This window comes from Drosophila subobscura, chromosome J (genome assembly GCF_008121235.1).
Source record: "Drosophila subobscura isolate 14011-0131.10 chromosome J, UCBerk_Dsub_1.0, whole genome shotgun sequence".
Classification (NCBI taxonomy): domain Eukaryota; kingdom Metazoa; phylum Arthropoda; class Insecta; order Diptera; family Drosophilidae; genus Drosophila; species Drosophila subobscura.
Genome location: NC_048532.1, coordinates 16604509 through 16629254, shown reverse-complemented (window position 1 = coordinate 16629254; position 24746 = coordinate 16604509). Strand labels below are relative to the sequence as shown.

The 24746-nt window shown below is 39.3% G+C and overlaps 6 protein-coding genes across 7 annotated transcripts; 4 read left to right on the top strand and 2 right to left on the bottom strand.

The window, feature by feature from the left end:
* Window positions 1–166: 166 nt before the first annotated feature.
* LOC117895685 (neuropeptides capa receptor) lies at window positions 167–2884 on the bottom strand. The gene is given in 11 exon segments (XM_034803513.1): window positions 167–513; window positions 829–930; window positions 992–1178; window positions 1240–1366; window positions 1369–1383; window positions 1450–1524; window positions 1583–1756; window positions 1819–2018; window positions 2079–2169; window positions 2228–2378; window positions 2434–2884. Coding segments are annotated over 11 exon segments (1461 nt in total). The 5' UTR covers window positions 2668–2884; the 3' UTR covers window positions 167–408.
* A 1735-nt stretch (window positions 2885–4619) lies between these two features.
* On the top strand, window positions 4620–6879 carry LOC117895683. 2 transcript variants are annotated; one of them, XM_034803510.1, is made up of 8 exons: window positions 4620–4962; window positions 5019–5368; window positions 5437–5552; window positions 5614–5707; window positions 5767–5943; window positions 6003–6295; window positions 6346–6491; window positions 6551–6879. In XM_034803510.1, the coding sequence occupies exons 1-8, from the start codon at window positions 4683–4685 to the stop codon at window positions 6856–6858; spliced, it is 1764 nt and encodes a 587-aa protein (XP_034659401.1). In that variant the 5' UTR covers window positions 4620–4682; the 3' UTR covers window positions 6859–6879. The 2 variants fall into 2 exon arrangements, with proteins under 2 accessions (XP_034659401.1, XP_034659402.1); XM_034803511.1 differs by lacking the exon at window positions 6551–6879 and having other exon boundaries at window positions 4622–4962; window positions 6350–6368.
* A 298-nt stretch (window positions 6880–7177) lies between these two features.
* On the top strand, window positions 7178–9472 carry LOC117895684. The gene is made up of 8 exons (XM_034803512.1): window positions 7178–7518; window positions 7575–7738; window positions 7795–7980; window positions 8044–8253; window positions 8313–8489; window positions 8547–8839; window positions 8902–9047; window positions 9106–9472. Exons 1-8 carry the CDS (start codon window positions 7239–7241, stop codon window positions 9405–9407), a joined length of 1758 nt encoding a protein of 585 aa, XP_034659403.1. The 5' UTR covers window positions 7178–7238; the 3' UTR covers window positions 9408–9472.
* A 94-nt stretch (window positions 9473–9566) lies between these two features.
* On the bottom strand, window positions 9567–10396 carry LOC117895688 (growth arrest and DNA damage-inducible proteins-interacting protein 1). The gene has a single exon (XM_034803521.1). It carries the CDS (start codon window positions 10325–10327, stop codon window positions 9632–9634), a length of 696 nt encoding a protein of 231 aa, XP_034659412.1. The 5' UTR covers window positions 10328–10396; the 3' UTR covers window positions 9567–9631.
* Window positions 10397–10824: 428 nt separating this feature from the next.
* LOC117895681 (structural maintenance of chromosomes protein 5) lies at window positions 10825–15255 on the top strand. Its single transcript, XM_034803508.1, has 15 exons — window positions 10825–11005; window positions 11108–11480; window positions 11539–11717; window positions 11780–12026; window positions 12088–12186; window positions 12246–12635; window positions 12694–12902; window positions 12962–13125; window positions 13183–13515; window positions 13570–13787; window positions 13844–14068; window positions 14123–14347; window positions 14409–14566; window positions 14626–14743; window positions 14909–15255. Exons 1-15 carry the CDS (start codon window positions 10932–10934, stop codon window positions 15017–15019), a joined length of 3123 nt encoding a protein of 1040 aa, XP_034659399.1. The 5' UTR covers window positions 10825–10931; the 3' UTR covers window positions 15020–15255.
* A 1105-nt stretch (window positions 15256–16360) lies between these two features.
* On the top strand, window positions 16361–17524 carry LOC117895689 (ER membrane protein complex subunit 10). The gene is made up of 4 exons (XM_034803522.1): window positions 16361–16499; window positions 16558–16725; window positions 16951–17334; window positions 17391–17524. The coding sequence occupies exons 1-4, from the start codon at window positions 16449–16451 to the stop codon at window positions 17460–17462; spliced, it is 675 nt and encodes a 224-aa protein (XP_034659413.1). The 5' UTR covers window positions 16361–16448; the 3' UTR covers window positions 17463–17524.
* The last annotated feature ends 7222 nt before the right edge of the window (window positions 17525–24746 follow it).

The window sequence follows — 24746 nt, the reverse complement described above, 5'->3', positions numbered from 1 at the left end:
AGGAACTGTCAAGACTTTGTAAGCAGACTGGCTGCAAGAATTCGTTATGAACAATTATTAATTAATACATTTATTCTTAAGAATTCCTTATTACTTTCTATATACATTTTTTTGAAGTAAGAGTTCCTATTGCTATATTTTATTGTATGAAAAGTGATTCAAGTGTGCATGTGCATTAATCAGAGTATTGTCGACATAACAAATTATTTAGACTAAAATTAAATAAATATTCTATTCTATAACAAATCATTTACGTGCTAATATAATTGCTTATTGATAGGAAAGTATTACATAGGAGTTTCTTGATATGAATTCAAGTATTTTGGAGCATGGTCCATGTAGATATCATGTGGAGGTCCCTTAGATTTGCCACTTTAAGCCCTAAATGAAATGTAAGATCTTACGCACTTAAATGCAAGTTTCCTTTGATTCTTCGCCATCCTTTCGGGCACCCGCACTATTTTCTAGCACGATCACAATATCTGTTCTGCTTATGACGGTTGAGTCGGCATTCTAAAAATATTCAATTAAAATTGAATGCATCAGTTTTTAGAAGGAATAAACTTAAAAGTAAATAAGTCTCAGTTCGCTCGATCCTCCTATCATTTCAATGGCAATTATACAATGTCTGATAGAGTGGTTCGATTTTCACGTTTGGGTGGCTACCTTATAAATTATCATAAATCTTAAAGTGCTCCGCAAAAAAAAAGAAGATAAGGGAGAGCAAACAGATAAAATAGAAAGACTCCAAGTTTGTTCAAAGAAAAAGATAGCCTACGAGTATTAGGCACGTTATCAGAGCTTGAGATCTCTTGCTTATATATTTACCTTTGGTAGAGGAAGGCTGTATGTTTTCTTGATTAGCACTCTATTCGAAGACATAGAAGAGGTTTCATTAGCATTATCATAATGGCTAGATCGAACGTGAACCTAAGAACATTTAGTTCATTATTATAGCAAGTTATGGCTATAATCTCCTATAAATACTCACAGATTGAACGCGATCGTAGCCTCTGTTGTTGGCCAGACTCGCGCCAGTTGTGGGCTCTCGAAAACTCGAGCAATCCCGTGCAAATCCACTGTTGTAGTAGGCACCCACTGGTTTGCCACAAAGTAACTCCTTAAATGCAACCCGATAGCGTCGCGACATGACACTGTAAACGATTGGATTAATGGTGCTAAGAACGGGGACCGTTGATATAGTATATGGAGACTTTGGTTATATCGTTTTATATTTACCACGACACGTAGTATGCGAATCCAGCAATGGAGAACAGCCATTCGTTTATATCTTGAAAGCTTTCAACATTCTTTGCGTACAAGTACCAAAGTCTTTGTATGTGAAAGGGAAACCAGCAGACAAAAATGTGATGACAACAGCGGCTGTGTTTGAAAGAAATTTAAGAATATTATTGCCAGATTGTTACATTCACAATACGAAGATCTTACCCAACATTCGTATGACTGTCTTTTTTTTCTTTTGTGAGTTTCTCGCTTCTTGGTTAATGGTGCCATGTCGAACGCCTAGAAACAAAAGTTTGTTAGATCACATTTGAGGCCATATATTTCGTACAATACTCACCCAATTTGAGTGTTGTTCTTGAACGAATTTTAGCACCCATGCGTCCGTAGAGCAAAATGATAATAATCATGGGAATCATGAAGAAAACACAAAACGATATCTCAAATATGGGTATGATATTTGGAACTTCTGGAGACATTGAACAGAATGCAGAGTCCGCTATGGGCGCATTATCTGTAAATTGAGTAAACAAATTATTTAAATTGATCTTCAGAGGGTACCAAATGTGAACATACCTAATGGATAAATGAGATATTGTATGTCGGTGAGTAAGCCAAATGGTATGGCGCTTATAAAACTTATAATCCAGAGTGCAGTTATGATCCGCACGGCACGCTTGAACCCAACCATGGCATACAGGTAGAGAGGATAGCAGATGGCCAAAAATCGCTCCATGGAGAAGGCAACGATCGTAAACACCGACACATAAGTGCAGCTGAAATATGTTAACACTGAACTTAGTACGAGCAAGAAGGTTTCTTTGAAATAGACTAACGCCTCAGAGATGAATGCTCGTATCTTGCAAAAGGTCAATCCAAAGAGAAAAGGATACTGATGCCAGTAGAGAAATACTTCAGCGGGAAGTCCTGTTAGATTTTAAAAGAAGAAATTATATGTAAGTAAAGTCACTTTAAATCAACCCACCAAAGAGCAAGTAGAGCAGATCCGAAACGGCCAGACTGAAGAGGTAATAGTTGGTCGCCGTGTGCATTGTGGAATGTCTTATTATCACAATGCAAACAAGAAGGTTTCCTATCACGCCAGTTATAAAAACCGCTCCAAATATAATGGTAATCTGAAATTGAATCAATTTGCATTTCAAAGGTATAATTTAATAGTCTCAAACTCACCAATATCGCCTTATAGAGTGGCAACGTTTGTGGGCCCAGCACAAATTCCACGTACTCCGAAGGTGAGCAATTGGCGCTGAAGCAGCCGTACTCCTCTGCCTCCAGGGCATGTTCTGGGGCCATGTTAAAGCTGGTCGCCAATATCTGATTGATATTGTCAATGCTCTTGTTGAACACCATACTGACATTACTGAGCTCCAGTAATGGAGACGGCAATTCCGTTGCCGCATCCATTTTGCTGTGCGCTTTTGGGTTTTCGCTCCGTGCCAACCGTATCCCAAAGCGGAGGCTGTTGGAATGACTTTAATTGGGTAAAAGCACATATGGCGAATATATTAAGGGGAATGAGAGAGATCCGATCCGGCTATTCGTTATCGTAATGAAACTGCCACTGTATCTTTTAGGTGCCTTCAGATTACTGTGCGCCGTCAAGCGATAGAGAGATAAAAAGGCATGGTTTTGGCTAATCTGTAGATACATATATACATATGTACATTTATATATATTTGTGCGCGTATCTATATAGATATTATAAATGTTGATGTGTTTATTCTAAATTAACACAAAAAAAGTAGATATGAAGCCGCGTTCATGCCGCAGAATGAGTAATATTTTATATTTACGTCAAAAACAATAAAATGTAAGCAAATAATTCAAAAGACAATGGGCATTTTCGTACAAGTAATAGATCGAAATGGTGGAAATGATTCAAAGAGCTAATAATTAAACAATTTTTAATGTTTTCACACAAAAACTTGCGTTTCGACTCATAATTCCTATGACATTTAGATGCTATAATTTATAGTTTAATGTTCGATGCCCTACAAATCGTAGCATTCCTATATGCCAGGACATATGTACCTGTCAAGATGAATACGCATACGTGGAAAACCCACACACCGGTAACCATTACTTAGGCAACAGCAACAGTAACATTAAGTAAAGTAATTATGAACACATGGCTAATGCACCCTCCTAATGAAACCATAAATAATTTCACGCTTCCGTTACTTCTGTGGTTTAGCTGAAACCACCTTAAAGTATGTACTCGATACGTTATTCTAGGACACAAAGACGTATGTGTTCTTACCGCTAATTGTGGTGAGTAAAATTATAAATAGTTCTTAACTTTCGTTGGTGATTTTCGAAAAATAATATGTGCCAACATATATCGCACGTGGAGGCAATCTTTTTCCCTCTAAATTCATCTATTAGAGAGCTATATTATATAGCTCCATAATGGGCATATCTTTAAGATAAAATAAAGATATTTCAACAAATCATAACAGCTTTTAATCTTCTGTGTCACTTAGCATAGCTTAAAAACCTTTCTGCACAAAATATAAGGCTGTAATAATTACAAAACTTACCCAATCTTTATTTTTTCTAGTGATTTATATTCATAATTTGATGCACTCACTTATTTTAGCTTCGTAATTTCATTACATATTTCAAAAAACACATTTTGGCAACCACACTCTTGAGGCTAAGCACTGTCACAATTTCGTAAATAGTTTATAAAACAAATACAATTATTATTGCTCATCTGATGCAGAGCCCACAAGAGATGCAACGTAACTGCTGGCATATCCAAAAAGGACCTGACCAACAGAAAAAACTAAAATGATTCGAATTTTAGAGGTAATTTAGTGCGCAGGCGTTGGAGTCCGACTCTGGCTGTTACGAGCTACCGGATTTTAATTGTTGCATTTGAGAACTAATTTCAGAAATAATTGCAGCTCGGGAACAATAAATATAAACTTTTGCGGAATAGGCAAAGACTAGGAGCTACTTCTTAATGCTCTAAGGTTGTATATGTGCATATGTAGATATAATTCCGCAATTTTATAATAATTACCTTGGCAAAGAATTGGCTCTAAGGCTAAGCCAACAAGCATTGCTCATATGTGTGTCACATCACATTGTTCCAATGATTGAAAGAGCCTGAAAAGTTTTTAATGAACGCAACATTGTAGTGCCAATTAGAGCTGAAGCCTTGCAGCTGCAACTTTCTACTGCTAATTCTTCACAACTTAATGTGCATAAATCCTTATCTGTTGTCGGCAGCCAAAAATATACAAAATTGTGTAGCATGTGTAGCACCTTTTCAATTAAAGTCATTTTGTTGTACATGGTTTGAACATGCACAGATTTCTACTCATTATACTCTGAGTACTCATACAACACACACATGAAATCAAATAAACTACACAAAATAAATAAAGCTACAAAATTAACAAGAACCAAAAATGACTTCAATAGTTCCGAATCTTATACCACCGGCGGGTGTCGGAGCAGCCGTACCCATATGGATGAAAATTGATTGGAGTCCCGAAATAGAGCATGGCATCTACAAGGACTGGGGCTCGTACTACTCGGGCCGGCGAAGGGAGAACATGGCCATGTACTACTACAACAAGGCACTCTCCATGCTGCCCGAGGACCATGTGACCCTGTACCATCGGAGCCAAACTAAACGGAAGAATGCACAAACCGAAGGCGCTCTTAAGGATTGTAACGAGGCAAAAAGTATGTCCACACTCTGAGAATGCTCTCTACTCTATCTCTACTTTATGGATTTACAGGAATCTTAAACGGACTTAAGATCAAGAATGCACCAATTAATTTGGAAATCTGTGATGCTATCTATGAACTGAATCAACTTGAGATTGCCAAGGCGGAACTACACGATAATACGCGGCAGTTCAAGGGAAACAAGACAAAGTCATTTGAGAAACGTCTCGTTGTGGTTGACGAGAACATTAAAAACTGTTGTGGGGAAGAGCTAACACAGTTTATAGCTGCGAATGAGAAGTTGTTAGTTCATGTTAAGCAACAGGACCTCAGGGCACGCAGTCTAGATAAAAACAAACCACTGTGGAAATTGTTAAAGGAACAAAGCAAATGCGATGTTTTAAGTATCCCAGAAATCGAAGTATGTATAAAGCTTTACATTTTGTTTGGTTGGTTCTTCTAACAAGACACTTTCTCAACTTTTGCAAGGACGAGTTACTGTCGCCACTTGAAGTCGCTAGGCGACATCGAGCATTTGATGTATTTAATCAAATTTACATGGACAAGTCATGGATCGATGTGGTTTTTTTGAAACAATTGCTAAAGTAAAATCGCATAATAATTTATCAGTGATGTTTATTAATTAATATTATATACTTTCTTCAGGAACCCAACTTTGCTGCTTGAACAGTGCAAAAACTCGAAATATTTTCTAGGAGCTCTGAATAAAAAGAAATATGATGAATTAAAGAAGTTCTTGGTATGTACGATGTGCGATTCATCCATTTTATCCATAAATTGCACATTCATAAATTACAGAAAATGCTTCATGCGCGTGCGCCCATGTACTACCTTCGATACAACAAATTCACCAACAAGAAACTGATGGACAAATTCCGGGAGGACTACCTTTACCGCAAGCAGTACCAAACCAGTCGTAATATGCTCTCGGTGTTAAGGAGCATTCGAAAACTTCGTGACGCCGGAAATATAGCTGTAAGTTTTTACTTGTGATTACTTGAACATAGAAGACATTACGGAACTTTTGTTGTTAGAAACTTTCGCGATATGTCGAGGAAGTCATGGGGAACTACGTGGTCCTAAAAACTGATCGAATTATGCCATGGAAGTTTGAGTTTATGAATGAAGTGTACAACACATTGGCGCTGGCCTTTGCAGAGCAGTGCAGAGTCCCTCACGACAAGAATCGCCATTCCGACAAGGATGCTCTTCTGAAGTTACTTCGTCTTCCCACCGACAAGTCGTGGGATGTTCAAAATTTCGTGTTTGGAGACCGTTCCACTCATCAGGACGCGGAAATATCAGATCCGTCTCTCTCAAAGTCCAGGTAACAGTTTCTAAAAGTTTCTAAGGAAGTTCTATAAATTATATTCTCAGACTAATGATTACTCGATTGGAAAAACGAATGCTGTTTGCTAAGTATTCTATTGAGAAGTGCTATCTGTTGCATCAAATTGGTTACACTCATCTCAAATCAAATCGCTTTGATGAGTGCTGCTTTGCAGCTCGAAAGGGCTTGAATGGTGAGCCTTAACTATTATTTATACCATAATTTTGTCCCTTAAAATGAATTCTATTTCAGAAACTAAAAACTGTAACAGCTTGATATACCGTTTCCTGTGCACTCTTCTCATAATTAAGTCCAATGCCGCACTCCACAAGGTTGAACGCACCAAGGAAGCTCTGATGAGGGTCAAGAAAATGATGCCTGAACTTCGTTCTCCTCGTATCTCTCATTTTGTGGATGTTTGCATAGCGTTAAACGAAGAAGAGTTTAATATAAAGAAACAACGCGGCAGTATTGCAAGTCGACATCAAAGTGCCACATCCTTGCTGACTCTGACAGCCGAGGAAACTGAGACAAGTTTTGACAAGAAAAGTGAAAAGTGAAGAGACATGTGTGCAGTAATATTACGCGTGCAATCAGTTATACAATTATTGATATTGATGACAATACAATTAATTCTTTAAATATATTCCATCTTAATTACTCATCTCTTGTTGAGTCTCGAAGGAACTTGTTTTTATTCAGTGTAACAGAATGATCATTAATGATCGGCAGAAAATATAACGAAAAACCTTCGCAGAATATTTTACATTTACTTCTCCAAATACTTAGGTCACGTAGCCTTTGAAATTAGAGTTGTATTTCCAATTTGTGTGCCAAAATTGGTTCCCGTCATTATGTTCTAATACTCATACACAACGCACAACAAAATAAATATAAAAAAACAAAATAAATAACGCAAAAAAATTAACAAAAATCAAAAATGACTTCAATAGTTCCGAATTTTATACCACCGGCAGGAGTTCAAGCCGACATACCTATATGGATGAAAATTGATTGGAGTCCCGAAATAGAGCATGGCATCTACAAGGACTGGGGCTCGTACTACTCGGGCCGGCGAAGGGAGAACATGGCCATGTACTACTACAACAAGGCACTCTCCATGCTGCCCGAGGACCATGTGACCCTGTACCATCGGAGCCAAACTAAGCGAAAAAATGCTCAGACCGAAGGCGCTCTTAAGGATTGTACACAGGCAAGAAGTATGTCTACACTCTGAGAATGTGAATCTGCACTCTAACCTTTACTTGATTTACAGGGATTTTGGAAGGACTTAAGATGCAAAATGCTCCAATTAATTTGGAAATTTGCAATGCTCTCTACGAACTAAATCACCTTGAGATTGCCAAGGCGGAATTACACCAAAACACTCGGCTGTTCAAAGGAACCAAGATTAAATCATTTGAGAAACGTCTCGTTGTGGTATAATAAATATTTAAACTATATTTGCACTATCTCTGATCCCTTAATGGTTTTAGGTTGACGAAAACATTAAAAACTGTTGTGGAGAAGAGCTGGCACAGTTTGTCAATGCGAATGAAAAGCTGCTAATCCATGTTAGGGAAAGGGACCTCAAGGCACGCAGCTATGATCAAAACAAACCACTGTGGAAACAATTAAAAGAACAAGACAAATGCGATGTTCTAAGTATTCCAGACATCGAGGTACGTAAATGTAATACATGTAAACTTTAAATTCTTCTATAAAGGATTTATTATTTGCACAAGGACGAACTACTATCCCCACTGGAAATCGCAAGACGAAGTCGGGCATTTGATGTGTTCAATCAAGTTTACATGGACAAGTCATGGATCGATGTGATTTTCTTGAAGAAATTGCTCAGGAACCCAACATTGCTGCTTGACCAGTGCAAAAACACTAAACATTTTTTGGGAGCTCTAAACAAAAAGAAATATGATGAATTAAAGAAGTTCTTGGTATGTCTGTTGTTTGCTTCAACAAAAATATTTATAAATGTTCCATAAATATATTCCAGAAAATGCTACATGCTCGTGCGCCCATGTACTTCATCCGCTACAACAAATTCACGAACAAGAAACTGATGGACAAATTTCGGGAGGACTACCTCTTCCGAACGGAGTACCAAACAAGTCGAAATATGCGCGTGGTATTAAGGAATATTCGAAATCTTCGTGCGGCTGGCAACGTTGCGGTGAGTCTAATGTTTTCCTAGTTTTAAAGGCTATCAAGGATACTTTTTTGTGTTCAGAAACTATCGAGGTACGTGGAGGAAGTCATGGGGAACTACGTGGTTTTAAAAACTGATCGAATTATGCCATGGAAATTTGAGTTTATGAATGAAGTGTACAACACATTGGCGCTGGCCTTTGCTGAACAGTGCAGAGTCCCTCACGACAAGAATCGTCATAATGACAAGAATGCTCTTCTGAAGCTACTTCGCCTTCCTACGGACAAATCGTGGGAGGTTCAAAATTTTGTATTTGGAGACCGCTCCACTCATCAGGGTTTGGAACTGTCAGATCCAACTCACTCAAAGTCCAGGTAAGTATTTCTTGTCAAACAATAAATGCACGACAATAGTGGCATAAATGCGTAATTTATAGACAGCTGGTAAGTCGATTGGAAAAACGAATGAAGTTTGCCAAATACTCGATCGAGAAGTGCTATCTGTTGCATCAAATTGGTTACACTCATCTCAAATCAAATCGCTTTGATGAATGCTGCTTTGCAGCCAGAAAGGGCATCATAGGTGAGGTTTTTTCAGCCACTTATATTGTAATTATATTAATTGTATGATTATTTTTCAGAAACTAGGAACTGTAATAGCTTGATTTGGCGTTTTCTGTGCACTCTTCTCATTATTAAGTCAAATGCAGCACTCCAAAAGGTTGAACGCACCAAGGAATCACTGATGAGGGCTCAGAAAATGTTGAGCGAACTTGCTTCTCCTCAGCTCTCTCATTTTGTGGATGTTTGCATAGGGTGCAACGAAGATGTATTCAATTTAAAGAAGCAAAGTGGCAGCATTGCAAGCCGTCGTCAAAGTGCTACTTCCAACCGCTCGTCCAACCGCACGTCGCTCTCACGCAGCAGCTACATACACATGTGAACAAAAAATGTTTTCTGACAGCCAACATATTAAAATTCGAAGTGCGAAATTAACATTCCAAAAATGAAAATAAGGTCCCGATACTCCAGCAGATCCGTTGCTCCAGTTGCAGATATGGGTGTCCTAGGACAAGCACTTGATCTTTAAAATAAAAGTATATTAGGGTCAATGTTTCTTGAACTTGTAATGGTGATTTAGTTTATTGCTCGATAAATGTAGTTAACTTAGGATGATGTTTTCTCCACGAGTTTCGCCATCATTTTCTCCTCCTTTGCCTTTCGCTTGGCTTCCTTTTGCTTCTTCTTGTCTTCCTTCTCCTTCTGCTCCAGCATTTCCTTGAATCGCTCATCGCGCGTATCCACCTTGAAGCCGAAATGCCTGCGCACCTCCTCCACCAAACGCTCCTTTCGCGCTATCGCAGCAGCAGCCTCTGCCTCGCGCTTGGCCACCTTTGCATTCAGATCGGATTTCCACTGCTGCAGCTTATCCAGTTTCTTGGCAATTTCTTCATCGCGGGCATTGGTTCTTTCGATTTTTTCAGTCTTCTCCAGGCGGTTCTTTTCCACCGCTTTAAGGAAAGTCTCCAGTTGCATAACTTCTTTCTCTGCGCCCGAGTCAAAGCAGATCTTTGGGTTTACGTTGCTCTTGGCACCGTACTGGCCATAGACTTTTCTCTGATACTTCTCGGTCAAGTGGATCCACGACTGGGCGTCGCGATAAGGTAAAGTACCCATTAAAACATTTTTATGCTGCTCCAGCAGTCCAGATTTGTTGAGTTTCTGTGCACGCACAGCCTCATCCTCCACGGCATCGTCGTTTATGATTGACGCCGGCAGCTCCGCAGGCGAGGCCGTTGTAGACTGTAAACGTAAAGAAAACCCAGAGAGTTTCCTTACAACCTCTATTTTACGTATATTCATTTTGCGGTTTTTGTAAAACTATTTGTACAATTTAGCCACATTAGGGATGAAACAACGTGCTGATGGAACGACTATCGCACAAAAACTGCTGTTGCATATCGATATTAGCCAATGAATAATACGGGTACTCTGTTAACTGTTTTTTATTTTAATGAATAATAACATAATAATAAGAACAAATTATTATTAGGGAATTGTTTTGTGCATTCAGATCTAACAACAAAAATAGTTTAAAAACTGTTAACAAGACATGTGTTTCGTACAGTAAACATTCAAATTAATATTGAAAATACCAGAATAGTTCGACAATTCGGGTTATTAACACTAGAATAGTAATTTATACATAATTTATTACATAACTGTCCCATACAAATTTTTTAATTATTGATTCGTTTCTAGGTAATAGTTTTTTATTTCTTACAACAGAGCAAAAGCATTTTCCTGAACACGGGACCTTTTTTGATGAGACGTAGTGCACATCTCTAATATTCTACACAACAAACACGAAGCGCGCGCAAAACAAGTGTTGTGGGCAGAAGTTTTCAAAATCTTTATTTTATCTGCCCTTTTACTATATATATATACGATTATACTGCACTTTAAAATGCCGAAAGAAAGGCCATTGAGCCAGGATAAGTTGATGGGCAGGATAAAGTCTGTTTATGTGAAAAATTTCGTGTAAGTATGAGCAGTGGCAAGCAACAATGTGCCATATGCACGCACTGCCTATTCCATATACACAGTCGGTTCTTCACAGCAAAATTGTATTTTACTTATCAGGTCCTACAAGGAGGTGACTTATTTTCCCAAACTATACCTGAATGTATTGACTGGACCCAATGGCACCGGAAAGTCTACTGTGGTCTCCGCGATAATGATAGGCCTGGGCGCCGATCCACAATTGCTCGACCGCTCCGCCAGCTTGGCCGACTACATACAAAGCGGCGAGACTGAGGCCACAATTGTTGTGACGATCTACGGTCGCTTACGGCACACTACGGAGACTTTTCGCCGTGTGATTTCCTCTGATGGATCATCAACTTTCTATGTCAAGGATGTCAAGCAGCCGAAGAAGAACTTCCTGAGCATTGTGGCGTCGTACAACTTGCAAGTCGGCAATTTGTGCCAGTTCATGCCACAGGACCGGGTTCAGGTAACACCTCGACTCTGATTTATAACTGGAACATGTCTAATTTCGATTCTGTGCTCAGGACTTTTCGAAAATGAATCCACAAGAGCTGCTGGCGAACACAATAGCTTCCATCTGCGACAATGACCTGACAAATCATTTCGCTCAGTTGAAGGAGATGCGCTCCAAGCAGACCAATGCCAATTCGGATCGCGAGAAGCAGAAGATGAGCTTGCAGAAGAAACAACTTCGCTTGGAACAGTAAGCATAAATTATTGATTAAATAACTTCAAATTCTAATGCTTGGCTATGCAAAATTCTAGGTTAAAGATGTCTGTGGCGCAATTTCGTGAACGCGAGGAAATCAATCGCAAACTGAACATATTGAAAGCAAAGAAAATATGGCTGGAGGTGGAGAAGACAGCAGAGAAGGCTGCTGAATATAAAACACAATTGGAGGCAGAGAAAACGAATTATAAGAATGTGGAAAAAGCATTTAATAAGCACAAGCGAGAGGCGGAACAAAGCGAAAAAACAAAATTCGAGCTAAGGAAAGCCGTAACAAACGCGGTAAGTATTAACACACTCCCACACACAATACTGCACCGATTACAGTCGATATTCCTTTCAGATTCGGTCTTCAGGTCAGGCTGAGGTGGCCAAAAATGTTATTTTAGGTCAATTGGATAATTTGAAGCAAGAAATGTTACACAATAAATCATCATATGAGGTTATTTACATTTTCTATCATTTTCAAGTTGCTTTCTAAAACATTTGTATATTTTATAGAGTGAAAAAGAAAGAATAGCACAGTCTGCAGCCGAAGCCGTAAAGGTGAAACAATTATTAGATGCTAAGAGTCACGAATTGGCGGAATTAAACAAGAACAAATCCAGTATTTTGTCCGTATTGGAATCGCATAAGGAAGCCTTCAATAACATTAACAAAAGGGCAATGGATCAGCTGAACAAGCGACGAAAACTAGAGAACGCTCTGAATGATGAAAAGATTCCCGAAATTACAGCTCTGAAAAATAAAATGGATCGGCTACAAAATGTAAAAACACAAAAGATGCAGGAACTGAGCAGAACGCAACCAAATTTGGTTACTGCCATTAATTGGGTGGAGAAAAATAAGCACAAATATAGATTAAATGTTTATATGCCCATGATATTTGAGGTAATTATATATTTGTTTGTATATTTTTGCATTTTTAATGTACAATCCTCCATTTCAGTTATCAATGGAGAGTGACGATGCAGCGAAGTACTTGGAGAATGTGGTAAGGCAGCGCGATCTTTTTGCGTTTGCGTGTGAGGACAAAGCTGATATGTCTGATCTGATCAACGAGCTATGTGTGAAGCAGAAGTTGGGTGTTAATATTATATACTGCGCACCAGCCGAGACATGCGCATATAGCCCCACGTTGTCTAGAAGTACACTGCGGTAAGTCAGCCTCCTATGACATTGTAAAGCGAACTAAATCTTCTTTCTTTGATAAACAGACCCTTGGGATTTCACGCGTATTTAGTTGATCTTGTCTCGGGACCAGCACCCATAATCAACAAACTCTGCTCGTCGTACTCAATACATAACATTCCCATCGGCACAGACGCCGTAAGCAATCATACTTCGTCCATTCCAAAGCAAATTCGCGTATATTTTGGAGGCAAGTACGAATTATGTTCACCTCCACTTTAACCAGCTAAAATGTTGTACCTTCTAGGCAACAAGAAGTTCACGGTGACTACATCTCGATACCGATCCGACTCCATACTAACTGAGAGCACAATTCGAGGCAAAAACCAACTGATTGCTGTTGATACCCAACAACTGGAGGCGCTTCAAAGGCAGTATACGGAAGTTGTGGCACAACGCGACAGACTGCGTAATGCAATCACATTGCTCGATGCAGAGTTTGAGCGTTTGCAGGCCAATCGCAAAGAAATGGCTGAAAAGAAACAAACAGTCGAACAAAAGTTATCATATTTTAATCAACTTGAAGGCGATATAGAGAAACTTGTGAAAAGATTTCAAAGGCTTGAAGAAGCTTCCAATTGTGAGTATATAGATCCAAATCAATTCATAATTTACTTCATGGAAATACTTTTAGCATTGGAGACAATCAAAAAGCAAACTTTTGAAAATCTGCTCGCGAATATGAAGAAAATGCTAGATGCAGAGGTCAAACTAGTGCAAAATTCGGACAAAATAAGCAAATGTGTGTGTGAAAATAAATTGGCTAAAGAAATGGAAGCCGTTTACATGGAGCAACAGGGAAGTCAAACGAATTCACTTAAGGAGATGGAGGAAATGTTGAATTCATCCATGGTAAGCGTAAAAAGAAAACTTTCCAACAGCCAATAAAATAATTCTTATATCATTAGAGAAAAGTACAACAACTCTCGGAGCAGTTAGAAGTGCAGACGAGAGAGGACCAAAAGAAAATTCACGAAATAAGGCTGCGGTGCAACGAAAAGCTGCCAACCGATTCGGCATTCCCATTTAAAATGGAGTTTAAGAATATGAAGAACATGGAAATCAATGAAGTTCGCGAAGCAATAAACGACCACCAGGCCAGATTGGACTGCATGCAAAACATTAATTCAGATGTACTTGACTGTTCTATTTACATAAATTGCAATATTTAATGCGATTATTTTCAGACAATTAAAGATTTCAATGAGCTGCAAAACGATGCAAAGGCTTTGGAGGAACTAATTCAAGTATCGTCGCTCAATGAGAAAACAATCGAAACGGAAATGACTGCCTTATACGAAAGATGGAAACCTAAGCTGGATGAACTGATAAAAACGATCAACGAAAAGTTTGGCGAATTCATGGAATCCATCGACTACGTGGGAGAGATAAATTTATCCCATGCAGAAACGGTATGAAATTAATTTGGAAAAATTATATAATATATTATTAGGAATATTTTTGTATTTTCAGTTCGATTTCGACTCATATGGCATCCAAATTATGGTCCAGTTTAGAAAAAATTCCGCACTACAAGCTTTGGACAAGTTCGTTCAATCGGGCGGCGAACGAGCAGTATCCATAGCCGTTTACTCGTTGGCCTTGCAGCATGTTACTCACGTGCCATTCAGGTAATTATATTTCAAAGAAAATCGAAGAATATAATATTCAAAGTGTGTAATATTTGTAGATGCGTCGATGAAATAAATCAAGGAATGGACGCTAAGAATGAACGTCACATTTTCAATCTACTGCTAAAGGAAGCCACGAAGCCTGGGTCGGCTCAATATCTCTTTGTTACGCCGAAGGTATGTTAAATTTATTACAACATTTCGGTGTTCAGAATGTGCTTAGTCATAGAATTGTTGAGCAACTTTATCAGCTATTCCGCGGAAAGATTTTCCTTTGCTTTCCGGCAGACCAAAATTAAGATATATTCATATATTTTATTGTTGTTCTCTCTTTATTTTCAGCTGCTTTACGATCTAGAATATAATGAAAAACTGTGTGTCGCTGTTGTGTACAACTCGCGAACAGTTAAGGAAAACATGCAGTTTCCATCGATCGTTTCAATGGATTTTTGATCAATGTTGACTATTTTGTAATCAGACTAGGAAAATGTGGAATTATAATTCAACCAAAAAAACTGTAATATGTTCAACTTAAATATGGTATAAGCTGGATTAAGTCCAAGCATAGATAATTCACCAATATTATGGATACAATTAATCGTAGATTGGAGACTTCCATCGACTGACCATATTGATGTTTCTTAATAAACTGATTTCACGCTGTCCTACGTGGTCTATGAAAGTCTGAATGATGAACTAAAGTGCAATGATGCACAACGTTTTCTATTGGCTTCATTTGAAGATTGTAGCAAGGCAACAATATCTTATTACATTTCCCTTTATCTCAGCATATGAATACTTGATACGATCATGCTTTAGACACACCTATACCATAATAATTTAAAAATATATTATGATGTAATTGACGATTTCTCAATGGTAGCTATAAAAGATGATGTAAATTTCATTCAGCTTGTCAGTTAAGCTACAATCGCGAACGTCAACTACTTATAAGACCATAACTATAAATCATCTGGAATATTTGTGTGCACCCATTATAGTTGGGATTTTTTAGATCAGCAGTTATTGCTATACAGCCGTATTAATAAATCTTCTACTGGCCTACTAAGTCCCAACATAATGAGAGTAAAAACCACTGGCTTACTATATTTATTCTGTAATATACAGTTAATGCAATTGTTTACAAATGAGTGAAGTGAAATTGGTGCCAACTGCTCCCATTGTTTCGAAGATTACATATTCCTCGACAACTGACGCACAAGAGAAAAGTGCATGAGAGAATGTTCGAGAACCAAAAAACCAAAGAAATTTTGTGTGACTGACGAGATCTTTCTCGGGAATCCAGCTCTCGTGATCATATGTTAGATTTTTTTTGCAAAAGTCTGTATAAATCTCCCTCTCTCTCTCTCTCATTCCAGCATTCTATTTAATTTCATTTGTTTTAGTTTTCTCTTTAGTTTGTTTAATTATATTAATAAATAATTTGATACTAATAGTATAAAAATAGCATATTTAATTTGTTAAGCCGATTCGCCATTAAAACGATAGTTTTTTAAATGTGTTTATTTTTTATATATTAATTAGTTTTCTGTATAAATAGATGACGCAAATTATTTATTAAGTTAGTTCTTTATTAGGTATATGTATTTTAATCGTTGATTTCATTATGGTTGTGAAAATTGTGAACCTGATTAAGAGTTGCTTTTCCAAAAGAATACAAAAGAAATTTAACATTTTTGAACATCAAAATCGAGGAATATGATTTAAGACTACGGCATATTTCGGTATATTTTTAAAATGAGGTAGTACATTTTGGGATATTTTTGAGGGTCTGACGGTATATTTAATCGATAGTTCCGCCGTCGCACTGACTACCATCACTAAATTACAATTAATAAAAAAAAAACGTAATATTTTTAGAATGAATTTAACTGGTATTCTCGTTTTGCTGAGCATCGTCGCCAATGGATGGGTAATATACATAATAATACAATGTGGCATACACAACCAATTAACTGCTTCATTCATAGTGCTTTCTGGAACACGACAGCTGGATTACAGTTGAACTTCACCATGCGCTAGCAACCAACACCGACGAATTTTCTTTCCGCGGAAATGTTACAATTCCCAGTCTAAATTCGGGCTTGTCCAATGTAGCCCAACTTCCCTTGACACCTGCAGAACTGGACACGTTGAAGGTAAGTAAAGCTGTGCAGACCGGCATTGATACATACACATGTTTGTATGCACATACAAAGGTTCACAGGTCAAAGCATACACTGCATAAATTCAGCTTGAAGGTCTATAAAATCGAACCTAATGAAGTTGCATGCCATTACTGCATAATATCCCGTGCTAAGCACTGGTTTTAACATTATTTAGTACTAGTTGCTTATATTTTTCGGATCCCACCCATATTTTAGGCTCTCGCGAAGCAAAATGAGTTCTACCGCTTGAAGGCAAATGTTGTGTATCCCAACGGAGCCAAAACACGCTTCCTGACATCCAACAAGGCCTGCAGCTTGTTGCAAGCTCATCTGAACGACGTACTGTGGATATCGCTAGATCCTTCTGGCTTTGTTACGGGTGTTACTGCCTCTCAAGATGCATCGCCAGGTGCCGACGGCTGCACAAGTGATGAAATAAATCAGCTGGAGGAAACGCACTTCAACACCGATGTTTTGATCCGTCATGCCGAGCTGGCGCCCGTACCAGACACAGCTGGCTTTATTCAAAAGGTGGAGCGTGAGCGCGAGGCCCGCGACCGTGGGGAAGTTCGTGATAATCGTGGATTCTTTGCCAAATACGTAAGCTGAATCTTGGACGCATTTTATGGCGCAATCTAAAATTTTTTTGCTTTTAGTGGATGTATATCGTGCCCGTGGTGCTATTGGTCTTCATTTCTGGAGCCACAAACCAGGACGGAGCTAAATAATAAATCAAGTAATTTATGTTCACATTTTTAATTAATAAACATCCTAGACAATTCTGTATTAATTAATTCAAACTAAGTAATAAATTTGCATATTATGATAAGGGTCTTTTTGTTACATATTACAAAAAAATTGGTACTAACTTGCAGTTATTCAGGGACCCTAATATAAATAATATAATATATAAATTGGTACCCCTATATAAATTAGAGAAATCAGAAACAAAAGTTCCAAAAGGGATATGGAAAAAATTAACGTTTTTGAGTTTCTTTGTAAAACTACAGCTAAATATATTTAAAGAAGATGTGGGGGCCATGCCTCACCGTAACGCGAGTGTGTTGCAGGCTTTACACAGTTCAGATGTTTGTTAGGCACAAAAGCAAGCATACATATCTCCCTTGCATTTACACCATTTATATGCTCCAGAAATAGCCGAGCTATATAAATCCTAGCCTTTGTCCTTCTGTTTATACCCAAACTAGAATCTCATACATTCATACATATGTATAATAATTTTATTTTATGAAAAGTAGTGGAAGAAATCGGTGCAAGAAGTTGGAAAAAATCTGGTTGGTTTGCTAACTAAAAGAACACAATATCATGATGGGATATTTTATTAGGAGTAAGACGTGGTTGCTCATATAATCGTGTAAGAGATGGATCGGTTGTTTGGTTGGTAATAGAGTCAAAAGAGGGAATGAATGTCGTACTACCATGGGCCTTTGAGTAGTCTTTTATTTAACATATGAAACGATCTTCCATCTATTAACTGTGATAAAATAAATGAATTACCACAATGAAAGTACGTTACTAATAGACCAGGCACCTAAAGCTTGTAGACCTATTAGACTACACACCTTTCTTCATTCTAGCAAGAGTATCTCCGTTTAATCTAAGATCTCTTTTACACCTGCCACAAATATACGGCGTACGTTGTTTAATCCATGTGAATATGTAAAATAAACCATAATTAAAACGTTTGTAGGCGGTAAACGGAGTGGGCAACCAGAGAGAATTGTAAATTACACGCTCGCTTAACCACGGGCCACGGTCCACCCCGAATTGGGCGCTGAGTACGCTGCGTGCCGAGTGGTTGCAACACAAAATTGTAATTACAATTTCCTGGCGCTTTTCCAGAGAGAGGTGGGGTGGGGGAACACCTTGTGACTGAGAGTGTGAGTCCGAGTCCAAGTCCAAGTTCGTCTCCACACCGCAACGAGTGCTAAAAAATAATTTTGATGATGTTGCCTATCAGTGCGGTGAGGACTACGTGACAATTTGTCGATACCCGAATTTCTTGAACGGCCAGCAACGCCCTCTCCTCGGTGGTGTAAAAAACGACTCGAAACGCCTTTCCTCTGCCCATGCCCATGGCCGTGGCCTTTCTCGTTTTATTTCTACCCGCAAAATGCAGGCAAACCAAACATGTGGTAACCCCATAATTTACGCCCAAGGAAGTTATGATATTGATTACCATAAATTCTTTTCAAGGTGGTTTTCTAGATTTGTTCACCCCCCCTAAAGCGTAGAACTTTAATTGCGCTACGTCATCATCGAGATAATCTGCCAAATATATTGACAGACATTTCACCATGGATGGACATTTTGTTGTTTAAATTGTTACATTTCACGTGGGGCTTAAGCCGCAGCCACGTCACCCCTTTGCTGTTAAATTTAAATTATCTATTTGCCAAACAAGACGCATTCAAGGATAACAAAACAAAACACTTTTAAATTTAACACACAACAAAAAAGTTGCCAGATCAAAAAGCAGAGCTGGAATAGAGCCATCTGTCAAAATTCTCGTCGTGTTCGTCCTCGTCCTCGTCCTACGCAATCTGTCAACCTTCATACTTTTCTCATTTGGGCGACATTAACAATGTCGTTGAATTATGGGTTGAACTGCGGCGAGGCACGATACACACACAGAGAGCAGAGCAGGGCAGGGCAGGGCAGGGCAGAGCAGAGGCCCAATAAAGTATTTCGTCCCGGTGCACTTGTCAAGTGTGTTGACATACCAACCCATCCATTCAATCCGACCAAGCCAAGCCAAGCCGGTCATTAAAATGTACACTTTTTAGCCTTTGAGTTCGCGTGCGATTCCAAATTGGCCAGACGGACAGGGTGGCGCGGGACTGACAATTACTTAAATTGTTCATGTTAATGTGTTACCTTTGGCCCATATTTAAACACGATAAAGACCACGACCACACTCGAGGGGTGTGTGTGTTCATTGCACCCCCAATTAGTCGATGGTTTCGTACTCGCAGACATTTGTGTATCATTTGTACTTTGAATGATTAAAAAACAATTCACTTCTTTGTGTGAATTTTGCATCATACCTGCGAGTACCTGGCAAGACAATAATTCTGCAATAAAATAAACATTTGGCTGCGGAAAACAGTAGCACAATAATTCCGAGTACTTGTACAAATATTCCCATACTGAAGGGGAGATGCATTCAGGGGGTATTAAATTTGTAACAAGTTAGCAGATGGCGCCAATTCAGAGTCCGTCGTGTGTGAGTAGAGTGATTAAACAAGCGTATCGATATGAGAGGGAGCAGCAGGAGCATGAGCAGTACCCATCAATGCTGAATGCTGAATCCAAGTTTACACAATCCCAATTCAATTTAGGATTGACAGGTTCATAAACGGCATTGTTCCGCACTGTTTGTATTTGAATTTCATGCCCGAAAACAATTGTTCTTTTACTGCCCGCACATTCATGGTGCCCACAATGGGCTGGCTGGCTGGCTGGCTGGCAGGCAAGAGGCTTATGCACTCGAGTAAATACTGTTTGGTCATGGGAAAGCCAATTGCGGACTTATGCCGAGCGGCGCAGCGCGGTTTATTATTATCGAGATAATCCCTTTAGGAAACGTTTGCCACAAGTGCATCCATACAATATGGCAGACAGTTTTGCGAAAGAAATGAAATTATTATTGCGAATATGGCAGCTTTTTTTCTTATATAAAGACTTCATTTACATAGAGAGAAGTTCCTAGAGAACCTTTGCCTTTGACCTATGATTTCATTCTTCCAATCAATCAGAAGTTTTTCCTTCAATGAAAATATTTTGTGTGTTTACGGATTGAGGAATAAATTTCAAACAGGCATTGAATTTCAAATTGGGTTGCGAGTTCAATGTCTTGCTTGAATATATTTAATGGAGGGAAGAAATGTTGAAAGGATTTCAAGGAAATAGATGAGGAGGAAAAAGATTTCTGGGCCTTAAAAATATACCCAATGGCTCTCTCCCTCTGCTCGGTTTTCGATTTTCAAATATGTAAATAAAGATGTGATTTGGCTTAACGAAAAATCTAGCTAAAACTCTTGGAATATCTCAGTTTCTAATGCAGTTTGACGCGGCTTGTTATCCCTTACAATACCCACTCTATAGCCTCATAAATTACTGCCTCAATTTAATTTGGAAACCAATAATTAAGTCCCTTTTTCGAATATAACCATCAGAGTACATCCCTCATGTTGTAGGAGATGTCTGGTAATCGAATCTTGTGAAGGTTTAAATGCTCTTTGAAATATGCATAGTGGCTAGCATTGTAACATAATTCATAAATATAAATTTCGTACATAAATGTGCACCATTATGTTTCCAATACATATGTACAAACGGAGCATACTTCCAAATCACTTTAACTGCTGGTAATCGTCGAATAATCTTCAAAATTTGCATGTACTGCGCTCAAAAGAAGGTATTTGAGATCCTTATCGTGCGCATTATTCACGTCACGTCTGAAGTATTCAAGGTATAGTAGAAACTGCCCATCAATTTCACGTCTTGGCATCGCATCGCATCGCATCGCCCGAGCGAGCCCGCATCGAGTGCGCGCCCACAAGGCACAAACGCGCGTTGCTCCTCCTCCGCCGCCTGCCTCCTGCCTCCATGGATACACACTTCCCTGGACCCGGGACTTGAGTGGACCCTGGGCTGGTCCCGCTGTTATGTTAGTGGCGTTTTACGATGTTAGATTGCGCCGAATCCTGCTACTAAATTTGTCTGTCTGGCCAAAATATTCAGGGGCGATGACGGGTTATTGTGGGTGTTATGACAGACTGGTTTGTCCTCATCGATTGTCCTGGCACTGGACCAAAGACTTTGAGCAATTATAGGGCTGAAATCTTGTACATATATGTCGCAACGCAACAGAAGACGACAGCAACGCAACGCAACGCGAGCCTCCATCAAAGGCTTCGTAGAAGCTCATTTATAAGCGGCTGCAAAACTCTTGCAAGATTGCACATGACCGCCCGAGGGCTGGGCTCCATTAAGAGATGAGGCAGAAATACCGGCGTCGAGTCTGGCACGGGCTAGAGTGTTCATCATTTTTTGTACACGACCACAGAAAAGGGTGCACTGCTGCACAACTGTGGCCACTGCCCGCTCATTGACGAGCCGAGGATCGGCACAAAATATGTTAGGAATTTTTTTGGGCTGCTTTCCAATGGCTGAGGGCGGAGCCATTGTACCTTCTGCTGCTTGCTGTACTTTGCAAATCTTTAACTTTTGTCATATGTTAGATGGCCAGATCTATCCATAACGATGTCTGTGCGGAGGTAGTCCGTTTGCAGCGTAGAAACATCGACAGTAACGACGACACAGGTCACAGGCGTTTCGTTTCCTTAGGCGTGGAAGAAGCTGAAGCTGATGCTGGAGCCGGGCCGGGCCGATCGGAGGCGATGCCGGCTCTAAAGCTTGAGCACTGGAGCGATTGCAGATTTCGCCGCGAAGGTTAATATAAAGCAAAAACAAAACAGGGGAGCGAGCAACCCGTGTCAAAACTGTAAGAATAAAATATATGCCTGGCAAGTTCTGTGGTGGTTTTTGTATACCCTTCTAAAATAAATAAACAAAAACTAAGGAAATTTCTATGCCTATTGTGGATTGAATGTTAAAGTGTGCAACATTTAGTTAATATAAATAAATTCCTCCTTTTCCATTGACTGTTCCATCGTTAAGAGTACACAAAATGTGGCCTCTATGGTCTTTATGGGCCCAAGTGGCACAGAACAGAGGTAACATGAACTCAACGCAAAAGTTATGAGCACAAAATGCAAAGTCAAGCAAGCAAAATCCTATAATTAAACAATTATAGCAACTCCCACTTTTGCTTGTGGTCATTGGGGCTGTGGTTGGTGGATGGTGGACCCTTGCGCTATGTGAGCTACTCCTCCTTTATGCAATCTGGACGGATTTCGCCAAGTGTAGCACGATTCTGGTAGAGACTGGCAGGGGCTGCCTGGCTGCCTGGCTGCCAAGAAGCAGAAGGAGCAGCCGCAAGTACGTCCTTCTGTTGGGGGGGAATGTTGAGCATGCTTAGCGTGTCTTGTACTACACCTTAAGCTCCACCTTCGTCTGGATGTCTGCATAACTCAGCAGCGCCCCATAAATGTCTTTCAGCCATTGACATCTGCAGTTGGAGAGACACAAAATACATTAGTAAAATGTTTGAAACATTAATAATTGCATTATGGGCTGTAATGATGGATCTTTTCAGACCATAAGCCAGCTGTAATCACTAATGAGAGATGACGTCAAATGGGTTCGGATCTATACGTTCTAAGAGGCAGGCGCATACGCATACTTCACCAGACACGAAGAGACTCGGACATGCACGATAAATTATGGAAGTCAGTGGATGGATCTTAACCCCGAATCTGTATCGCCCAAGAGGGAGACCGACGACCTGCTCCTGCAGAATGCACCGAAATGCGTGGCCTCACTCGTTCATCTTGCCGCCTGACCGCCAGGCCAGCATACAGTTCCTCTCGACTCTCGACTCTCTCTCTCTCTCTCGAGTGAGTCCAAGTCCCAGTCCAAGTCGATAATTAACACACAAGCGCGGGGCGTGATGACCAACGAGCTACAGAACCAAACAAATTATTAAAAATGAATTAGTGGAAATATAAATATATGATTTCAAAATCCCACATACAGGTCTCCTCCTCGCACTGAGCCCGAAATGCGCCGGTGAGGTCGCACTCCGAACTGCTGGGAGACTTGAGACTGCGAATGGGACTGGGACTGGGACGCACGTGCTCCTAGGCAGTCACCTACATAAATAACATAAAACCCTCGCCTCAAGACTCCTCCCGTTGATGGCCGCAAGGGCCTCCAACTTTCAGTTCCAATGCAATTGCATTTAAACGTATTTTAAGGCATCTCTTTTTCGGTTTTCCGTTTTTGTTTTGTATAAATATATAAAAGCCATTAAATACTAATCTATTCTCGATTGCTCTGATGTTGTGGCGCAGGCAGCTAATGATGCGCCCAGCATTTAGGCCATCGACAAACCCCAATGCAGGGCAATCTCTTAAGTACGACCTGCCCTGCTGCAGATGATTAATTAATAATAAATACATTCCTATAAGTATTTATTGCTGCGGAATATAACAAAACATAACCCTTTTTTTTTACTTCATTCCTCATTATTGTTTTGACTATCATATTAATTCATTAAATAAATTTACGTGCAGGAAAGCTAAAACCGAAGAGTCAAAGTTAATTTATTCTAGAAGTTTGACGATCTTTTGTAATCTTGGCTTGGCCTCTCCCGATCTGTGATGAAACTTGGAATTAATATGGAGCTTTCATAACTCTCTCACTTTCATTTAATCTTGAAGAGATGTCGCTGAGCGGATGGATGGAATTGTAATTTATTCAATATGCTCATGTACTCTCAGATAAATATTTAATCTACAAGTAATTGGAGTATTCCTCAATGCACTCTAATTTTCGACAGATTATTTCTAAAAATGTAATAAATATTCCAATAAAATCGATTTAACAATCTAAAAAGCTTTTCCGGTTTGAAACTGGGACCGCCAAGGGTTCCATATTATGAATAAAATATCACACAAATTTGATCGTTGCCATAACTTTCATAAAACATAGAATTTAATAATTATTCCAAATGTTTTGCTGCATCATCTGTTGAGGGTGTACATATTTTTGTCTTTTGTTGCATTGCTTTTTAAGCTCTAAGCTCTAATGAAAGTAATGTCAGTTCTCCTGCTTACCTTAAAATGTTGCCGACAGAGAAATCTTTATACATATTTACTCCTCCCCTCGCCCAGAATGTCTGTACATACAGACCTAGCTATGTACGGTTGCAACTGTAAGTCCGTTAAAAAGAGAAAACGCAAGCGAGAAAGCAAAGAGAACGAAGAGAAATAGAGCGAGAGAGCTGGCTGGCTGGCTGGCTGGCTGAGAGCGCAGAGCAAGATAGCGGATAAGAATAGGGGTTGAGTCAATGATGATTTGTA